The following is a 21,292-nucleotide window of genomic DNA, read 5'->3' as shown; positions in this document are numbered from 1 at the left end:
ATGGAGGGGCTGGGGGGGGGGCCCAGTTGTACCGTATGGAGGGGCTGGGGGGGGGAGCCCAGTTGTACCGTATGGAGGGGCTGGGGGGGGGAGCCCAGTTGTACCGTATGGAGGGGCTGGGGGGGGAGCCCAGTTGTACCGTATGGAGGGGCTGGGGGGGGGAGCCCAGTTGTACCGTATGGAGGGGCTGGGGGGGGAGCCCAGTTGTACCGTATGGAGGGGCTGGGGGGGGGAGCCCAGTTGTACCGTATGGAGGGGCTTGGGGGGGGGGGCCCAGTTGTACCGTATGGAGGGGCTGGGGGGGGGGCCCTGTTGTACCGTATGGGGGGGGGGGCCCTGTTGTACCGTATGGGGGGGGGGCCCTGTTGTACCGTATGGAGGGGCTGGGGGGGGGGGCCCTGTTGTAACGTATGGGGGGGGGGGCCTGTTGTACCGTATGGAGGGGCTGGGGGGGGGGGCCCTGTTGTACCGTATGGAGGGGCTGGGGGGGGGCCCAGTTGTACCGTATGGAGGGGCTGGGTACATTACAGTAGTCCTACCATGTGTTTGGAGGAATGCACTGTGAAGGTAGCATACTGTGTGGGGCACTTTTGTTTGCATCATACTTTATCTGTATTATTCAAGGGGTTTTTTTTTATCCTTAGTTATAGATTTAACTTTAGGCCATTGGGCCATATGATTTTTACTATTCTATAACATATTATTCCAATATTTTATTCTAGGATCTATTAATTAAAATGTACTTTGTGGAACAACCCCTTTTAAGGTTTTTTTTTTTTGTTTCCTTATGAAAAAGTTTGTTATACTTGATGATGAGGAAAAATTTCCTTAATTGTGGACCTTTTTTAATATCACTTTTGGCATGCCCCTTTGACTAAGCTTCTAATTTTGTCCCTCTGTGTATTATTACATCTCTGGTATAAGGGCTTGTATTTTGTGGGACGAGTTGTACTTTTGAATAACCTCGTTCATTTTGTGATGCACTGAGGGGGGGGGGGGGGCAGTGCAGTGCAGTGAAATTGCAAAAAAAAGGTGCAGTTCCACTATATGGTAAAACTGAGCAGACATTGATTCTTCAGGTCATTGCAATTATGCAGAGACCTAAAATGTATAGTTTTTTTGTTTTTTTTTTAAGTGGTGAATATTTCAAAAATGTAAAAAAAAAAGATGCTGGTCTCCATTTCTCGTGACCCGTAATTGTTTCAAATTTCTGTATATGGAGTGGTGTGTGGGCTTGATTTTTGTGCCCTGAGCTTGCATTTTTACTGATGCTATTCTGGGGTAGATATGATGTGGTGTTCGCCTTTTATTGCAATGTTGCAGCTCCCCAAAAAAAAAAAGTAATTGCATTTTATGCAATGTGTTTATCCCGGACAAAATGTAATGGATTTTGGGTGCTTTGTAATTTGCTCTCCATCCTGATCATTCTTTATGCCGCGCTGTAGGACGTTAACACTTCCCATTTTTCCTTTGACTCGGACACTTTCCCTTCACAGACAATAATGCACAAAGTATTTTTTTCTTGTGTGTAAATGGCAGCTTCACAACTATATCATCGCCAAGATAGAAGCAAAAATTAGAAAGCTGTAATGCTTTCCAAGGTGAAGCACACTGAAAAAAACATATTTGTATCCTGGAGAAACCTACAGAGAAGCTCTTCATAGATGTATACAGTCTGTGATCTGGAAAGCTGACTGCCCGGAGATGTAGTGGAACGCCGGGCTGGATCGGTCATGGAGTATGTGGGATTGCAGCCTTACAGGGGTGGTCTTGACTGCTGCTATCCCATTATATGAAATCATCCGGGCTGTATGAGTATATATGGATAGGCTGGTATCTACTTGTAGCCCTTTCCAGGAGCCATGAATGTGATCAGAGACCAGATATATAGTAATCTGCACATTTGAAACTTGGAAGTCTAGGCTAGTTAGTAAAGCAGAGGTGTATAATGTCCCTGGATGTAGCCTCATCAACAAACCGAAAACTGCCTTGTCGACTGCATCCAGACAAATAATGCACTAATATAAAAAATTACTTATGCAGCAAATGTCGAATACAAAGGAAGATTTATTAATTTGGTGATGAAGCTGGAGCTTCCTTGCAGGATCCATAATGGCCCACGTGTCACTGTAACTTTTGCAACATTAATACAACCAATCTACTTTTGTAACATGACCACAAGTAACGGTCACCACTATAGATGATGTAAGCTCCTCATTCAGCAGAGCCGGTGGACTGTGGTATTTGTTATTCACTTGTCATTACGTTTTATTTTGATTTCTCCAATCTTCCCGTTTTGTTTTTAACCTCTCTGGTGAACATAACACCAATGTTTTCATGCTTTCGTTGCCGTGCAGTCTGGGTATTTGCACCCCAGTTTTAGCTGGTGGTAATTGCTTTTATTGCTGCTGTGTGTGGCACTGCACAGTCTACCATCTGGCTTTATCTATAAACTGATGCCAGCGAGCCTGGGAGCCTGTAAATTACACGTGTAACACAAGCCTTGATCCAGCTTCCTGCTTTTCTTCTGGGCGGTTTCCCTGGCTGCAGTCAGTTTGGGCCACTTGGAAGACAATATCTGTTCCTGTTTTGCCTATTAATAGAGACGACCATTGTCTTGAGTTGTTTCAATTTTAGGTGGTCACTAATAAAAGGGGTCCAGCTGCAGCTAAGATCAGTCAATCAATGGTTCCATACTGAGAAGGTTTGAGTTTGTAGTCGTTTTTTCTCCGCACAGTGGTTCACCTGACGCACATCTTAACAGCCCTTCATTATAGAACCTTTTTCCAAAAAAAAAAGTGTGAGTCACTATGAAGTTGTGGGCAATAGTAATTATAAAAACAGTCTGTATAGATGTTAAAAGCAGGGCTGTGGAGTCTGAGTCTGTGCTCATTTTGGTGGAGTCGGTATAAAATGGACCGACTCCTAAAATATATAATAAATTGGGTACAGTAGTTCAATGCAGAATGTGCTGAATATTTTTTCATAGGAATTTGGGAAAGTTATGAAATCTCCTATAAATGGCTGTTCTATTCCTGATCTAAGGCTACATTCACACACAGCTTTTTTGCTGCGTTTTTTGAGGATACGTTTTTCAGCTGCAAAAGCAGATCAGCTTTTTAAAAACCGCATCACCTGAAAGGTTTTTGAGCTCATAGATAATGTTTTCAATAGCAAAAGCAGATTAGAAAAACGCTGCACAAACTGACATGCTTATTCTTTGTGAGGATCCGTTTTTGAGCCCAAAAACGGATCCTCACAAAACGATGTGTCTGAATGTCATATCTTGAAACCTATTGACTTTGCTGGGATGCCCAGAGTCACTGCATTTTACTGCAAAAAAACGATCTGCAAAAACGCTGTGTGTGAATCATGGCCGTAACCAGCAAGGGGCAGGGGGGGCAGCTGTACCCCCCCCCTTCCCTAGAAGCAGGGGCACGCACCTATCAAAACTCACTTTTATGCTGCAGTGCTCCCGTCCTGCACCGGCTGCAGGGGGCAATCACCCCTCCTCTGTCCTGTGTTCTGCCGTCTTCACCAGAGAGAGGAGGGGTGCCTGCCCTGCACCGGATCGGATTCCTGGGCCCCGAGCTGGAGAAAGTGAGAAAGTGAAAGTACTACTGCTCATCTCTGTCACAGGAAGGTAACTAATGCTAATATTGTAGGTGATTATGTTCTCTCTGCACATATCGCACATATAGTTCACACATTGTACAATGTACTATTTGCTGTCTGTAGCTATCATCTGTCTCACGCTCTCTATCCCTCCATGTATTCATCTATCTATCTCTCCATCCCTCTATTTACCTCTCCATCCCTCTATTTACCTCTCCATCCCTCTATTTACCTCTCCATCCCTCTATTTACCTCTCCATCCCTCTATTTACCTCTCCATCCATCCTTTCATCTATCCCTTCATCTATCTATCCATCCATATGGCTATTTATCATCTATCTATCCATATATTTATCCATCCATCCCTGTATCTATCTATCTATCTATCTATCTTTTGGAGAGAGACACAGCTATTGGATAATAAAAAAATTTCTGGCAGCTGTTTGTGGACCCAAGTCATCGTATACTGCTTCATGATCAACAGCTTACTAAAGGAAAAGAAGCTCTGACTGAGGTAGCAGTTAGGATGAGTGGCCTACAGGAGGACTGCCAGGCACAAGAGGACTTGGGTCCTGACAGTGCTACTGCTGCCATATCTTCATCCTCACCAGATGAGGAGTTTGACTTTGACAAGTATTTGGATGACATGGAGCAGGCAAAGCGTTGCCGCAAGTAAAAAGATTTCACTCCGTCTCCTATAGCAAGCAGATTGACCATAATTCAGCAAAATGTTTCACTTGCTCTCAAAGAAATAGAAAAATTCAACCGTTCATCAAAACTGACTGTGCATGAGGCAATTCCTTTATACCCGGAAATTGTTAGAGATGTTGCCCATGTGGTTACGGCTTTGCCTCCAACCCAAGTTAGTGTAGAGAGGTTGTTCTCTAGCCTTAAAATTATTAGGTCAGATTTGAGGTCCTCTATGAAGGAGGATCTGATGGAGCCAATTCTATTTCTTAGAACCAATTCATAGACTGCACAAATGTTATTTAGTATGTTTTTGTTGAAAACTGTTTTTTGCCACTTACATACAGTACAGACCAAAAGTTTGGACACACCTTCTCATTTTAAGATTTTTCTGTATTTTTAGGACTATGAAAATTGTACATTCACACTGAAGGCATCAAAACTATGAATTAACACATGTGGAATTATATACTTAACAAAAAAGTGTGAAACAACTGAAAATATGTCTTATATTCTACGTTCTTCAAAGTAGCCACCTTTTGCTTTGATGACTGCTTTGCGCACACTTGGCATTCTCTTGATGAGCTTCAAGAGGTAGTCACCGGAAATCCATTACAATTTGCACAGCTTTGAAGTCTGCCTCTTACGCTTTGGGTATTAATTTCTTGAAATGCATCTCTTATGTATTTTTCAAATCACTGACACTTTTTGGTTTTCGACTATAAACTTTGTCCTTGAGTACTCCCCAAAAGAAAAAATCCATTGGGGTCAAGTCTGGTGAACGTGTCGGCCAATCAAGTGGGCCTCTTCGGCCAATCCATTTATTAGGAAATGTTTCATCAAGATACTCGCGGACTACTCTTGAATAATGTGGAGGGGCCCCATCTTGTTGAATTAGGCTATTGTTGTAACTGGGGAACAACTTGATTCATTAGAATTTCGAGATGCTTATCTCCTGTGACCGTTCCATCAAAAAATATTGGTCCTAAAACACCAAAACTTGAAATACCACCCCAAACATTAACACCAGACTCATTCACAGTAGTTGTTGCTCTAATGTTAAATGCATGTTCTCATTATACCAGTAAATACAATTATGTCTGTTAATATGGCCGGATAATTTGAAAGAAGCTTCATCACGCCACATAATGTTATCTACAATTACTGGATTTTGTTTGATATATCTCCCCCTTCATAACCTTATTACACTTTCTGTCCACCTACTTTTGGACCACCGTGTGTGTGTATGTGTATATATATGTGTATATATATATTCGATATTACATATGTACAATTTATTCTTTTTTTGTTATAAAGTTGTATTCCAATAAATGTATATTATGTTCTATATAAATATATTGATTATTGTATCAAAAAATGATTAAATGTCTGATATTCACATTGTACTACAATAAATTTTTCACTTAAATATAAGCAATATATGTGTGAGTCGTGGAATCTGTGTAAGGGAAATTGAGGAGTCTGAGTCTCAGGTTTGGCTTACCGACTCCACAGCCCTGGTTAAAAGGGTGTCCAAACTTGGGATAAGTCAGCAGTCATTCTAAGGCCAGGGAAGAGTCGAATATTGACATTAAATGTCTTTAAACCTGATTTCTAAGTTTTGAGCAGCGTTCATCAGGCATGACATCGCTCCTTTTTATTCTCCTAGTTGTAAGTACTTTGTGAAATAGTACAGAATCAATGTAAATGGTTTGCCTAAACCTGACTACACATGTCTGTTGACTGTCATTGGGGTTCTCAGAATTGCTATAATCTTCTTCTTTTTAAAGGGCTTTCCCGAAAAAAACAAATATCCCCTATATGTGTATATAATAAACTTTATTGATCCTTGGTCCCCCAGTGATTCTCAGAACAGGGCTCCAGGAGCCTAAGTGACTGCCGGAGATATCCAAGTACAGCGCTTGGGACATCTCTTAATGATATTAGTCATCCTATCCCCAGAAAAGTTCCAAATTCAACCTGAAATACTTATCAGCAAATGTCATGACGTACTGCTTACTGTCAGATATATTAATGTATGTGTATATTCTTAAATGTAGCTCTGATTATCTAATACCTTGTGCAAAACATTCACCTTATAAAAGTGTAGGTACCGATGTGCCTAAGTAAAGCGTTTCATGTTTATAGCCATCTAGAATTATACGGATTTTAAGGGATCTGTATATTTTCTTTCAGGATAAAGATAAAGTTTCCCTGAATAAAACTCCAAAGTTGGATCGAAGTGATGGAGGGAAAGAGAAAACTACTAAAAGAAAATTGCCTTTCTCGGTAGGAACAAATGGAGATCAGAAAGATTCAGACACAGGTAACGTCTGACCAACTTTATTGCTTATTGCCCAACTTTTATTGTGTGCACTGAGATGCGTAGAAAGGCAGCCCAGGAGTACAGATGAATAATCCTGGAGGTCCCCTTGGCATGCTCTTTGTATAGGTAAAGAAATCTTTGTTTTAGTTTACATTTTGTCGATTGGTTTTTGGCTTCTGAAACACATAAAGGGGGTCTAATTTTGCGTTTATGAAACAGTAGGGTGGAAATACGATATGTACTAAATGATTAAAGCAGGCGCATCTGATCTGTGAGCGTTTTCCAGTATAACTTTATGTATATGCTGATTTATATGTAAGTCTTTATGGTAAGGAGTATCGTATCTCCATGTAAACAGGCCTACCGGCATGTGAGGTTTGTTGTTTTTGGAGTGTCACGTGGAGGCCTCCAAAGTCTCCCCACACCGCTGTTGAGAGAAAAGTATTTGAGCAATGGACTTGACTCACCTGATCCTTTTTTATATCTACAGAGGATTTGGCAAGAGATATGTAAAGGCCCCCATACACACACGCAGCTGTCTACTGACCCATAGTTTGGCAGACTGCTGTCTTCTGCCGTACACAAGATACTCTGGTTCCCTCAGAAGCAAGTCTTAAAGCCTAAGTAGATGAGCGTCCACTACAAGGCACGCCAATTATAGGCTTGTGTAAACTTGCTGACAATAGACCGAAACGCTCATTTGGTACTTGGACCGTTAATGCCTGCATGAAAATCCACGTTATTGCCAACTCATCTTGTGCAAACAGATAACGTGCTGCCGGTGACATGTTGTTCTATGCGTCCGATCGGTGGTCGTGTCACGGCCGCAGTTGGTAGTTGTAAGTGCCTGTTACTGAGCAGATATGATATATTTTCAGATGAGCAGCAATTAAATTACATCCACTAATGTCAAAGATACAATGGCATTGGAGCTGCTGAAATGCAACTTGTTTGTTGGGTTTCCTGGTCAATCATTGCAATGTTCTGCTGTCCTGAAAGGGGTCCCCGAATTGCCGATCACTTGACGAACGAGCAAAACGCACATACTTCAGATGAAATGAACACTTGCACTAAAGATCATCATTCTCGGTAACTCCTCTTCCTGCGTTACTAGGACTTGGGCTGCCTAGAACAATGGCAGCCTATGCACAGTGATCATTCAGTGCACATCTGACAGAAACAATGGCAGCCTATGCACAGTGCACATCTGACATGTCGGTCTGTGTAAATAGGATATTAAACGAACAGCACTCTGCGAGCATGCTTTTGGCTGGTGGTTACAAAGCACTGCACATCGCTCATTGTACGCCAAACTTTGGATTAGGTCATCAATATAAAATTGGTGGAGTCAGACACTGCCCCATATGGATGTGAAATTGATAACCTATCTTATGGACATTCTGGATAAGCCCTTTTTACATACAGCCAGAGCTGGAAGCCATCATTGGTGGTGCAGGGTGTTGGACCCTCACCTGTCAGATAATCGGTTACCTATGATAAGTCAACAATATCAAAGTTGAGTGTTTTGATGCAGACTATTTAATATAGTATTCCACAATACAAAAATACCCATTTCCAAGCTACAGGAAAAATATTGTGTGTTTTGTGGCATGCTGTAGGTGGTGAGCTGCGCAGCATGGCCTATGTGTGGCTGATTTCACCCATTGCAATACGCCAGCTGATATTTGGGATCCCTCAGCTTTTTCTTGTGCCTCACAATGGCCTGAATCTTTTTCTCAATGACGCTGTGATCTTCCTAGCTGTATAGCATCAGCGCTCTATATATTGATTTTCTGCTTGTATTATGTGCTATTGGTCTTACCCTCAGTCACGTGGTCTAGCGCTGGCACTTGTAGTCCCCCCTCTGTGCACACACTGCTTGGCCGCAGCGGCTGATTGTCTGGCTGGCTGATGGCTCTTTTGACCTCTCTTGAGTCTAGATAAAAAGCTGCACTTATTGGAAACATTGTGTTAAGATGCAAAATGAGCAAAAACGTATGACGAAACCCTAATTTCTTGGTGTATTTACATTATGCGATCTGTAGATATTTGCAGATGGGCGTTTTAGACAAGCAGAGTGCATCGCTCTGTGGGCATAGTCTGTCATTGTTCTCGGCGGCAGAGGTCTGCGATGTGCTGCCGAGAGCAAAGCAATTGATTATTTCACCGGACTAAAAGACCAGATCTATACATCTTACTGTTTTTTAAGTATAGTTAGGTGGTAGCAGTCAAGCACCTACTGAGTTTGCCGGGTGATCATCAGCCTGTTTACACTGCGTGGTTATCAGGAAAGTTGTGTCCTTTCATGGAGCCGTGTATATGTACCTTTAGTGTGATTTGCTTGACTGTTACCTTGCTTTTCTTAAAAATCAGGAAGAGAGGATGGGTAGATTTTGTCTTATAGTTTTCCTAATAGTGAAGCCATGTATAATTGTATTATTGTGAATGATGTGTGTGCCCTGTACGGAGAGTAAAGCGGTCCAGTGATTCAGAACATTGTTTTATCCTTTTTAAATTCTTTCATGCAAATGTAAATTGCAATCTAGGAGGGAGATTCCACATCCCTCCGATGACGGCCTGTGCTCAAAAAGAACCTGCCATGAGGGCATCATAAAGTCCGCGCCACAGACAGTCTGCTCACTGCCATATTCTATCAAGTCGATTACAGCAGTTTCTATCTTTAGGAAGGCCTTTTAATTGAATCAGCCTAATGGACCTGTGCAGACCGGAGCATTAGTGTGGGGGATGCACTGTCTTCTGGGCAGGGTATATCGATCACATTCCCATTCAGCTGTAAGCTTTTAACCAGTTGCTTTAATCCGAGCACTGAAAAGAACTTGAGCTGATGCAGAATGTCTGATCCAGGCTGCTTAGTGTTAGTGCACTCATTTGGGGATGTTACTGACCTTGGTCACGTGAATAAACGAGTAGTCGTTCCTGTGTATAAGTATCTTGGTGGCAGTTCTACATGTTCTCCCTTTCTTTTTTTTTCTTAACCTTCTGCTTCGTGAAGGTGATGGATGAAAGGAGAGATTCCAATAAACAGTATAATTGCCAATGAAAGTCATTTTGCAACTTTTCTGCTCCCTCTTGCAAGACAAAAAAAAATAAAAAATGTAAACTTACCATGAAGGTGTCACTCTATGAATTGCTAGATTCTCCTGCTATGGCATTATCGAGCCTGGTAAAAGTGGCGATATCTGTCCTATGTAGGCCTGTTTGGTTTCCACACAGCAGATTAAAGGGCACCAGTCATCTGATTCATGCTGCCCAAATCACATCTCCGTTGCATACTGCCGTACATGATTTAGGCTTAAACAGAGGAAAGCTACGTGGAAAAGCCAACCGTGGACTATGCGTCTGAAATGACTAGTCTGCGGCGGATCCCCGGCAGTTTCTCCTAGCTCCGCTAGACTGACAAAGCTTCCTTCTTGGGCTCGGTTTTTGTGACTTGATGCCTGCAGTTTTTGATGCAGGTTTGTGGGTATTTATTTTTTCATTCTTTTTTTTTTTTAAATATTTCATTACATTTTTTTACTTTTTTTTTTTTCTGTAACTTTGTTTCTGAAGCTCCAGTGCAGATGTAAACCAAGCCTCATTCGTAATATTTGTCTGACATTCATTCTGCAGATTTGTGGAAGGGATCAGACATGTTGAATTTCAGCATGCCCCATCCTCTGCAAAAGAGCTTACCTGTTAAAGAAAATGATGTATACATCTCTAAAGAGTTGAGTGCTGCCATGCCTGCAAAAACTTCTGAAAGAGTGCAATTGTGTTTGCCATGTGAGATGGCGGCGTATTCCAATCTCCCAGCAGCACACAGGCACGCTCAGGAGAGCAGTGTACATGGGTCTCCCGACCTCCTTGTAAACATCCCCGCTTTGGTTTGGCCTTGTACACACACGAGTTCTGTAGGGGAGATAAGCCGCTGTCAGACTGAGAATAGGATCGGCCCCCCCGACTTGGGTGGGCTTTGACCCTTTTATGGTTGCCGTGACCTCAGGGCTTTAGAGCAGTTTGTTGCAGTTAGATTCTTGCTGCGTGGTATGATCTTAAGTTGTTGTGGGAGGGGGTTTGGTTTTTTTTTTTTCCTTTATTTATAGATTTATACTGTTGACCTGGTAATTGAGAAACCATTGTAGTGAGAGCGGTGTTGGGGCCCAGCCATGCAGTGTCTTGGTTGAAAGTGTATTGTCATCCGGTTTCTATTGCACCACTTTGGCCGTGCTCACCGCCACTGCCTCTGGCCCAGCTCCTTCCTCCTTTCACTTCCCCATCCATGTGATTAGCAGTGCTACAAATTTCTCTGCACGACACACAGCAGAGTCATGATCTCTCTCTGCGCAGTACAGCCGTGTTACGAACGCCAGAACTTGTCAATATCAAGATTGGCTGAGACATTCATCTAACCCTGGAGCGACTACTCCCCCCTAAATAAATCTTTTACAAGAAGTTTGAGGCGTAACGCAGTCCTTCGTAATATGCCAGCAAGTGCCGGACTTCACTATATTGTGTCACACCACATACAAAATATAAATTACAATCAACAGACTGGTGCAGAGGGGGAGGCCCTGCCATTATGGGCTTGCAGTCTACAATTTAATGGGGAAAGAGACAGTAGGCCCATGGGGGGTTGAAGCGGCTCTGGTGGTGGGGATGTGGCAGATTGTCTTTGTTGGCTGTAAGCTTTCCAGAAGAGATGGGTTTTCAATATCCATTTGTCCACCACATTCAGAACTTTTAATTGGACGTGTTGCGGCACAGATCTCCTGAGGATGGCGGATATGCATTAGAAGTTGTTACGGTGAATGTGAGAGTGGAAGATGTTTTGAGGACCATAGATTACATGTGGGAAGCTATTGGGAGGTATATGGAGGAGACACATTATGTACAACTTTGTAGGTCAATGTTAGTACTTTGAACTGGATACGTTGGGAAATTGGGAGCCAATGAAGGGATTCTCTGTCCAAAAAATCCACATCTGTCCACACTATTCCTCAGTTAAGGGTGGACTGGAGAGGTGCGAGCATGTTAGCAGGGAGGACACAGAGGAGGATATTGCAGTAGTTGAGGCCGGAGATGAGGAAATGCACTAATATTTTAGTAGATTCAGGGTTGAGGAATGAATGGATTCTTGAAATATTTTTGAGTTGGAGGTAGTGAGAGCTTGATGTGCGGTTTGAGGGACAGGGCGGAGTCTAGGGTTACTCTGAGGCTGCGGACCTCCTGTACAGGGGAAAGTGTGATGTTAATTGTGATCGGGTTGGGGAGTTAAGTGGGATGGGGGAAAGATGAGTTTGGTTTTGTGTACATTGCACTTTAGGAAACGAGTGGAGGATATGGCTGGTAGACCCTGTGGGATTCTGGAGAGCAGAGAGATGACGTCTGGGCCGGAGAGGTATATCTGAGTGTTTTCCGCGTTTAGGTGGTACTGGAAGCCGTGGGACTTTGAGTTGTCCCAGGCCAAAGTTATAGATGTAGTGTAAGGGACCCAGGAAAAAGCCTTGAGGGACACCAACAGAGGGCAAGATGAGGTGGTAGAGTGGGAGACTATAAATGTGTGGTTAGAAAGGTATGAGGAGATCCAGGAGAAGACAATGTCTTAGACACCAAGGGAAGAGTGGATCTGTAGTAGGAGGCAGAGGCCGACTGTGAAAGGCAGAGGACAGGACTAGAACGAGGACTGTAAAGAAATGTCTTTTAGCTGTTCAGTAAGTCGTTAGTAATTTTGGTTAGGGCCATTTCAGTGGAGTGGTGAGGACAGAAGCCAGATTGTAGGTTGTCGACGAGTTGGATTTTGAGGGGTCCAGTTCAATGTGGACCTGCTGTTCTTTGCAGTAGGTTTTCACACTGTAAAACTGTTTTGCGTTTTACTGTAAGGCTGTGTGCACACTTTTTTGGCTTTTGCAGCAGAAGCATCTGCTGCAAATACTAGTGTTGGCACAAAAATGCTGCATGGGAAAAAAATTTCATTTTTACTTTAAATTTTTTTTTCCTTGTTTTGGGTGAAAAATACTGCAATAAATGACTGACTGGCTGCAGAATTGAAAAAATCACTTCTGAAGGTTCAAATCTGCAAGGGGAAAAAAGCAGCATTTGCATGAGACTTCATAAATCTCATCCACTATGCTGGTACTGTAAAACATTACTTATTTCTGCAGCCAAGAAAAAAATTGCAATGTGTGAACAAGCTCAAAATTTTGTTTTTATCTGCTTGGGGCTCACAGAAGATTTAGTTGCAACAATCTAGTGTAACAAAACACACTTGGCCAAGCTTTTCATGCAAATAGCAGTTTTGAAGCATATTTTTAATTCTCCCCCTTGCTGCCATACTGTATTTCTGCTGTTTGGATACTTTCTTCCTGAGGTTGTGACCCATAAACTACCATGACAGCTGTCTTTTTATTTTACTTTCTTTTTTTCTCGCCATAGTTCTGTGGGGAGGGTAAAGCTTTTTTCCTCCTGGCCTAGTGCTGCTTTTGGTTTTTCTATATAATGCATGTGTAGTGTAATGTGTGGCTCCCATTGCATTGAGACATCTTAAACTATAGTGTTATTAACCCCCGGCACACCGTTAACTCTTGATCTGCTGTTTATTTAAGACTTTTGGGTAACATAATATTCAGGGTAAGGTTAAATTTAAAGTTTTATGTGATGGTGTTCATCCTCGCAGATTAAGACTGGAGAACCTTTGGTAGTCCGGCTGTTATGGACAGCTGGCAGATATTTGTGAAGGACAACGTTACCATTGATAACTTCTTGGGAGTTGACAGATGGATGGGTAGTATTTTTTTTCCTTTATGTACTCTAGCTCCTTACAATGAGTATTAAATCCTTCCTCCTAAGCCATCAAATATTCAGATCTGAAAGTATTGTGTAGCATTTTAGTTAATGGATTTATTTAGTTCATATACAGTTAGGTCCATATATATTTGGACAGAGACCACAATGACTGAGGAAGACTGGGCACAAACTGTTGTAATGGGGCACAGAAGCAGAGGAGTGGGCTAATGAAATAAAATGTGTTCTGCAGGTTTTTGCTTTTTTTTCGCCCTGAAATTTTTCAACTTCTTGACTGTGCCAATTTTTACAGTGCTGACCAGTGTCCTTTTAACGTAATAACTCTGGAACGCTTCAACGGATCCCCCTGATTATGGTGTCTCAGCTCCTGCTCCCTGAGCAAGCGCCGACAGGCCACCGTCCTGAAGGACTCCGCGACCATCTTGGGTCCGGGGGTCACCATCAGCACAACGCCATCGCATTGCGTGGTGCTGATGGGAGCCCACGCCCTCAGCGATGCCCCACAATGTATTGGTCACTACTGACAGCAGTATCACAGGGGTTAAACGCCCGCAATGGGTGCTAGAACCGATAGCGAGTGTTACTGTGGGGTGTCATGTGCACCCGCACTCTATTGCAGCAACACTCAGCGTGTGCCCGCTCGCTCACAGCGCCATATATATACTGCTCTTTGCTGGAACGCAGCTTCCGCAGAGCAGTATATATTCAGCAAGAAAATGTTCCTCTGATAATGTCCTATTTGATATCCTATACATTTTAGCTTGTTCTTTCTGTGTCAGCGAGGCCACTCTGCTTTCTACAGGCATTGCTTTGGTCGCTCTTAGAACCAAAGAGCTTTAATGAAAAGACTAATACTGTCCAGTAATAATGTCCTTCACATCTATAAATACTGCAGAGGATACGGGGAAATGTTCTCAGGGAGAAAGACTAGAAACACAGATTGTGAGCCTTTTAAAACTGAGAGATCGCATGACCTTGGCTACAAAATGACCGGTTCCTAGTAGTTCAGGTCTTCCCAGCCTGATTCCTCTTCAAATGCAAGTGGTGCAAAACCAAATTGTGGACTGACAGGATGATGCGGCTCATCCGTCAGGAGACATAGCTTGTGTTTACTATGGATTAAGACCAAAACTAGTAGCTCCAATTATAACATGTCGTGGGAAGATTGTGTAAAATATTGGATGTCAGTCTGTATAGGTAACTGAAATTGGGTGAGAACATGCAAAATATGTAATGGATGGCAATTCTGGGCATACACAATAGCTGCCAGCTCGACATTTGTTTTGCCAACATCTTCCTCTCCCTACTCCCCCATAAACTTGAGTGCTTGGCTGGGTGTACATGTTGTTTTAATGGGGGAAGAGGACTTTTGGGGGTTGCCTTTCTGTGACGGGGCTTTTTAAGGTGGGCCCGCCTTTCTGTGACAGGGCTTTTTAAGGTGGGCCCGCCTTTCCTCGACAGGGCTTTTTAAGGTGGGCTCGCCTTTCCTCGACAGGGCTTTTTAAGGTGGGCCCGCCTTTCCTCGACAGGGCTTTTTAAGGTGGGCCCGCCTTTCCTCGACAGGGCTTTTTAAGGTGGGCCCGCCTTTCCTCGACAGGGCTTTTTAAGGTGGGCCCGCCTTTCCGCGACAGGGCCTTTTAAGGTGGGCCCGCCTTTCCTCGACAGGGCTTTTTAAGGTGGGCCCGCCTTTCCTCGACAGGGCTTTTTAAGGTGGGCCCGCCTTTCCTCGACAGGGCTTTTTAAGGTGGGCCCGCCTTTCCTCGACAGGGCTTTTTAAGGTGGGCCCGCCTTTCCTCGACAGGGCTTTTTAACCCCTTTACAACCCAAGGTGGTTTGCACGTTAATGACCAGGCCAATTTTTACAATTCTGACCACTGTCAATTTATGAGGTAATTACTCGAACGCTTCAACGGATCCCCCTGATTCTGAGACTGTTTTTTCGTGACATATTGTACTTCATGACAGTGGTAAAATTTCTTCGATATCACTTGCGTTTATTGGTGAAAAAAAACGGAAAATTTTGACAATTTTGCAATTTTCTAAATTTGAATTTTTTTGACCTTAAATCAGAGAGATATGTCACACAAAATACTTAATAAATAACATTTCACACATGTCTACTTTTACATCAGCACAATTTTGGAACCAAAAATTTTTTTTTTATTAGGGAGCTATAAGGGTTAAAAGTTGACCAGCGATTTCTCATTTTTCCCACAAAATTTACAAAACAATTTTTTAGGGACCACATCATATTTGAAGTGACTTTGAGGGATCTTTATGACAGAAAATACCCAAAAGTGACACCATTCTAAAAACTGCACCCCTCAAGGTGCTCAAAACCACATTCAAGAACTTTATTAACCCTTCAGGTGCTTCACAGGAATTTTTGAAATGTGAAAGAAAAAAAAATGAACATTTAACTTTTTTCACAAAAATGTTACTTTAGACCCAATTTTTTTTATTTTCGCAGGGGTAACAGGAAAAAATGGACCCCAAAATTTGTTGTGCAATTTCCCCTGGGCACGCAGATACCCCATATGTGGGGAAAAACCACTGTTTGGGCGCACTGCAGGGTTCGGAAGGGAAGGAGCGCCATTTGACTTTTTGATTGTAAAATTTGCTTGAATAAATAGCAGACGCCATGTTGCGTTTGGAGAGCCCCTGATGTGCCTTAACAGTGGAAACCCCCCACAAGTGACACCATTTTGGAAACTAGACCCCTCTGGGAACTTATCTAGATGTGTGGTGAGCACCCTGAACCCCCAAGTCCTTTACAGAAGTTTATAACACATGGAGCCGTGAAAATAAAAAAAATCAAGACTTTTTCCACAAAAATAGTTTTAGCCCCAATTTTTTTTATTTTCACAAGGGTAAGAGGAGAAAATAAACCCCAAAAACTTTTGTGCAATTTCTCCTGAGTACGCCAATACCCCATATGTGGGGAAAATAGTGTTTGGGCGCACAGCAGGGTTCAGAAGGGAAGGAGCACTGTGTGACTTTTTGAACGCAAAATCGGCTTGAATTGAGAGCGGACGCCATGTTGCGTTTGGAGAGCCCCTGATGTGCCGAAATAGTGGAAACCCCCCACAAGTGGAAACTACACCCCTCAAGGATTTTATCAAGGGGTATATAGTGAACATTTTGAACCCAGAGGTACGACACAGAAATTGATAACATTAGGTTATCATATTGAATAAGTTGTAATTAGTCTTGAGCGCTATTGCTCGCTACTTGAGTTTGCATCGGGTACTCAGGTATGCACCATGTACTGCGTGTGCTCGAGTCCCTGCCCCGCATGTTTCACTGTTATTAGACACCCAAAAAAAAACATGCGTGGATCGCTCGTGCATGGCAGGCAATCCCTGCAAAGTTTTTTTTGGCTGCAAAGCATATGGGGCGGAGACTCGAGCACCCGCGATACTCGATGCATACCCGAGCACCCGATGCAAACTCAAGTAGCGAGCACTTGCGCTCAACGCTAGTTTCCATATCGTCATCATTTTTTTTTATTATTTTTTTTTTACTTTTGAAAAAAATCCCAGCCCTAACCCTAGCCCATCCCTAACCTGAGAGTTTATTTTTTACGCCGTTCCTCGTGCGGTATAAATGATTAGATGACTTTATTCTTCAGGTCGGTGTGATTACAGCGATACCAGAATCATATCGGGTTTTTATGATTGACAGCTGTCACACACTAAAAGACGCATTGTTTTGTAAAATCTAGTTTTTGCATCGCCATATTTTGAGAGCTATAATTTTTCCATATTTTTGCCGACAGTCATGTGACGGCTTGTTTTTTGCGGGATGACTTGACGTTGTTATTGGTGCCATTTTCATGCACGTGACATTTTTTGATCGCTTTCTATTCCGATTTTTGGGAGGCAGAATAAACAAAAAACAACAATTCAGGAATTGTTTTTTTTTTTTTTTTTTTTTTTTTTTTTCTTATTCTACTCCGTGTGTGGTAAAATTGATAAGGTAGCTTTATTCTTCAGGCCAGTACGTTTACAGCGGTACCACATTTATATAGTTTTTCTATGTTTTGCGCTTTTACATAATAAAAGCAATTTTAAAGAAAAAAAATATTTTTTAGCATGGCTTTATTCTGAGAGCTGTAACTTTTTTTATTTTTCGGATGATGGAGCTGTATGGCGGCTTGTTTTTTGCGGGACAACATGACGTTTTCAGCGGTACCATTTTTATTTATATTCGCCTTTTTGATTGCGTGTTATTCCATTTTTTCTTGGTGGTATGATGATAAAGCATGGTTTTGTTTTTTTGCTTCGTTTTTTTTTTGTGTGTGTTCACTGAAGGGGTTAACTAGTGAGAAAGTTTTATAGGTCAGGTTGTTCCGGACGCGGCGATACCAAATAGGTGTACTTTTATTTATTTTATTTTTTTCCCCATAATATTTATTGATGGGTACATTATATTTTTATTTTTGGTGGATTATTTTTTTTATTCATTTTAATATTTTTACAATTTTTTTTTTCCCCACTTTCTGACAGTTTTTTTTACTTTTATACTTCGTCCCACTATGGGACTTTCACTTTTTTTTTTATTCTGATCGCCTGCATAGCACAGTAATGCAGCACCATCCCTGTGCCATGCAGGCAGTCAGCGCAGCACAGGGTGAAGCTAGTTTGGTCATGCACTGCGCATGACCATAAATCTTCCTGCTGTCTGGTGACCTGGATGTTGTCATGACGACATCGGGTCGTCATGGCAACATCCGAGAAGCCGCGGCAGACAGCGCTGGAGACCGGAAGAGGAGGGGAGTATTGCAATCACCTCCCCTTAGCCACCGCAATGCTGCGATCGACTTCGATCACAGCATTGCGGGGGCTAATGTGCCGGGAGCGGTGCGGGACCCCTCCCTGCACATAGCATTGGGTGTCGGCTGTGACAATCAGCTGACACCCGGCAGCGATCGCGCCCGCACTGCCTGTGTGCGGGTGCGATCGCTATGACTTACTATTCCGTACCTGGCTCTTAACTCCCAGGGCGCAGGTACGGAATAGTACGTCATGGGCTTTAAAGGGGTTAAGGTGGGCCCGCCTTTCCTTGAGAGGTCTTTTTAAGGTGGGCCTGCCTTTCCTCGAGAGGACTTTGACCTCGTGGTCAAAAAACTGCATGCAGATGTACTGTGGGTTATTAATATAGGTTTAGCTTCTTTTTTTCTCTCAGATGAAATATTAAAAATGTTTTGCTTGTTAAAAACGCAGGGTGTTTTTTTTTTTTTTTTTTTTTTTTTTTTTTTTTTTTTGCCCTCATGGATGTAAACGCACACTCAGCCCACGCCAGACTGGGAAATAATAAAAGTTGTGATGCTTTGAGCGTGGCACGAGCCGTTTACTCAGCAGATCGCCTTCTGACTGGAGTGAAACCCGATACATTGTAACGTTTGGCTTCTTCAGCTTTCCGTCTGTTCGGATTGCACAACCTCCTATTAATAAAGCTCGGGCAAAACATTTCTCCTAAACGTGTTTGAGAGATGTTGCGTAACACAAGATATAATGGGAGGAAATTAAAACGCAAAGGGAAGATATTCTCCCTTGCTGCACCACGGAGGTGATACATGGCGGCATTACCACTGTCGGGGAATATGCCTACATGGCATCCTTCTACAGGAAGCCGGATAATGGCATCTCCATGATTGTGCATACAATAAAGCATTACATTAGATGAGGAGAGCAGGGGTACGAGGAGCTGTTCCCCCATCTGCTTTAGAGGTCTCTATGCCGGAGAGTTGTAAGATGAATAGGTGATTCTGGGGGCAGGGATGGATTTTATTTTTTTAGACTTCATGTCCGTCATCACAGATGTGACTGCTCAGAGTTTAGATCACATAAGCAAATAAAAATGGAGAAGTCTGTACCCACGGAGCTGATGTTCTCGGGCTTTGAGGGTTTTTTGCATCTGGGTATTGAAGCCGCAGCATAAAATATGGTATTCAGTGGTTTATAGTGAACTAATGCTAAAGTGTGGCATTTGGTGGGTTGTGAAGACCTATGCTTCAATGTTCGGCCATAAACGTGGTTGAGCACATGGGTGGTGTTTACAGTAAAAGCGACCGTGTTTTCAGCGTTGCTATGTGGTTATTTTTCACGTTTTGGTCCTATATGAAGCTGTCATATTACAGGTGCTGTCAGGAAGCCGGGCCCACATTCTGTAACCTCTAGGGATGTATATAGGAATGCTCATATGCCTGCAGAGCAGCGCGCCGACTGCTGCCTGTATGTAAATGGCTGGTTTAAAGGGAATGTCCAGATCTTACCACAATCCGCCCCTTCACTTAGTTATACTATTCTTTATTGATTGAGCTTTTAAAAAAAATGTTTCCCCTGTCCATGTTTGTGTGATACTTGATGCTGTATATTCCTAACGGTGTCATGTAATGTTGTTGGAGTCGGGTGGTTGCCATATTCACCAGTAACGTACGCCCAGATGATAGTCTTGCAGATGTCATTGATACGTTTAATTTCGGTGTAATGTGAAGGACAGCGGCGTCACTGAAGGGTTAAGATATCTTCTTCTCAGGGTTCTCATGTTCCCAGTGTGTTAATTCCAGTGAGTCATCAGAGTTAAAGCTGCAGGAAGAAGGAACCTGTTTTGGTGATTTTGGAGCTTTGCTGTGGAATAAGGGCGACTTGTATACTGGTTTTTACAATATCCTAAAAAAAAAAAAAAAAAAAAAAAATTCTACACCCCAGTGCCATTAAACAGTGATGTTCGGCTTCTGTCTGGCAGCATTGGACTCTAAACACCAATGTTTTGGCATCTAGTGAACCGTATATGCTTACAGGGATCCTGTCACTAAACCATTGGTTTAAAAATGCCCTCCATATATGAAAACCACTTGTTTCAGTAAAAAGGTATTTAAGCACAAGTATACATTGTATAATCTGCACGGAGTTACAATCCGTGGTGCTTTTTCCTATGACTGTCCAGTGCACGTCGCTTCAGGGTTTCTTCTATTTTGAGCCCCGATATCTTCATCTCCCCTCTTCTTTTTTTTTTTTACCCTGTGAAAACGAGTGTAGGATTCTTCTGCCTATGATTATAGAAGCTGACAATCATAAATTTGTAAAGGATTAGCAGCTCCTGAAGCTTTTATTGTATTGTGTTTTAATTAAAAAATGCAATTCTAAGCTTTATTACTAGCATTTTTTTTATTTTCCCCTCCACAGAAAAGCAGGGTCCGGAAAAGAAAAGAATCAAGAAGGAGCCTGCCAATCGGAAGTCTAGTTTACCATTCGGTATTGGGATATCTGGGATTCGAGCTGGATACCCGTTGTCAGAGCGGCAGCAGGTTGCTTTGCTTATGCAGATGACAGCAGAAGAGTCTGCCAACAGCCCAGGTAACAAGCGACCACGGCCCCCCGGAGATGCCACTCATCCTAAGATTATTGCAGGCGAGGGAGGCATGTCCTATGGAGTAAAACAACACATAATACAAAATGATCCAAATCTGTCTGTCTGTGTGTGTGGGCCCACAGCTGCCCCCTACAACACACTCAGCAGCATGTAAATGGCATCTGTACTCTCTGAATGGAGAGATGGGGGTCTCTGCCTTTTTGCCTTCTTTCTGAAATCCAGTTGTAGCTAAGCTTGGATTTCAGTCTTCTCTCTCGGACATGCACAATCATGCAGTCTAATGGCATACCTTGTCTTGCCGCTGCCCTTGTATCTGTTAATACGTGAGTGGAAAAAAAAAGTTCCTATTTTTGCTTTATAAATGTTGTATCCTACAATCCTTCCTCCGTATTCCCAGCTTTCTAACTTGTTTTGTGCTTTATTTAATCCACCAGCGCGAGATCCACGTCCAGTTTTATGTATGAAGCAGGCGCCCCCTCTTGTGGT

General features: G+C 42.7%; 1 protein-coding gene across 2 annotated transcripts in view; it reads left to right on the top strand.

Moving 5' to 3' along the window:
- Nucleotides 1–21,292, top strand: part of ANKRD11 (ankyrin repeat domain containing 11) — a 194,611-nt gene that overhangs the window by 154,490 nt on the left and 18,829 nt on the right. For both annotated transcript variants that reach the window (XM_073659192.1, XM_073659191.1), the window contains 2 exons: nucleotides 6,499–6,628; nucleotides 20,620–20,790. In XM_073659192.1, coding sequence (XP_073515293.1) covers nucleotides 6,499–6,628; nucleotides 20,620–20,790 — 301 coding nt within the window. The remainder of the gene's footprint in view (nucleotides 1–6,498; nucleotides 6,629–20,619; nucleotides 20,791–21,292) is intronic.

Source organism: Phyllobates terribilis, unplaced genomic scaffold (assembly GCF_046119375.1).
Source record: "Phyllobates terribilis strain yellow unplaced genomic scaffold, ASM4611937v1 Scaffold_13__5_contigs__length_258822181, whole genome shotgun sequence".
NCBI lineage: Eukaryota > Metazoa > Chordata > Amphibia > Anura > Dendrobatidae > Phyllobates > Phyllobates terribilis.
Note: the sequence above shows the minus strand (reverse complement) of the source record. Positions and strands in the feature narration are given on the sequence as shown.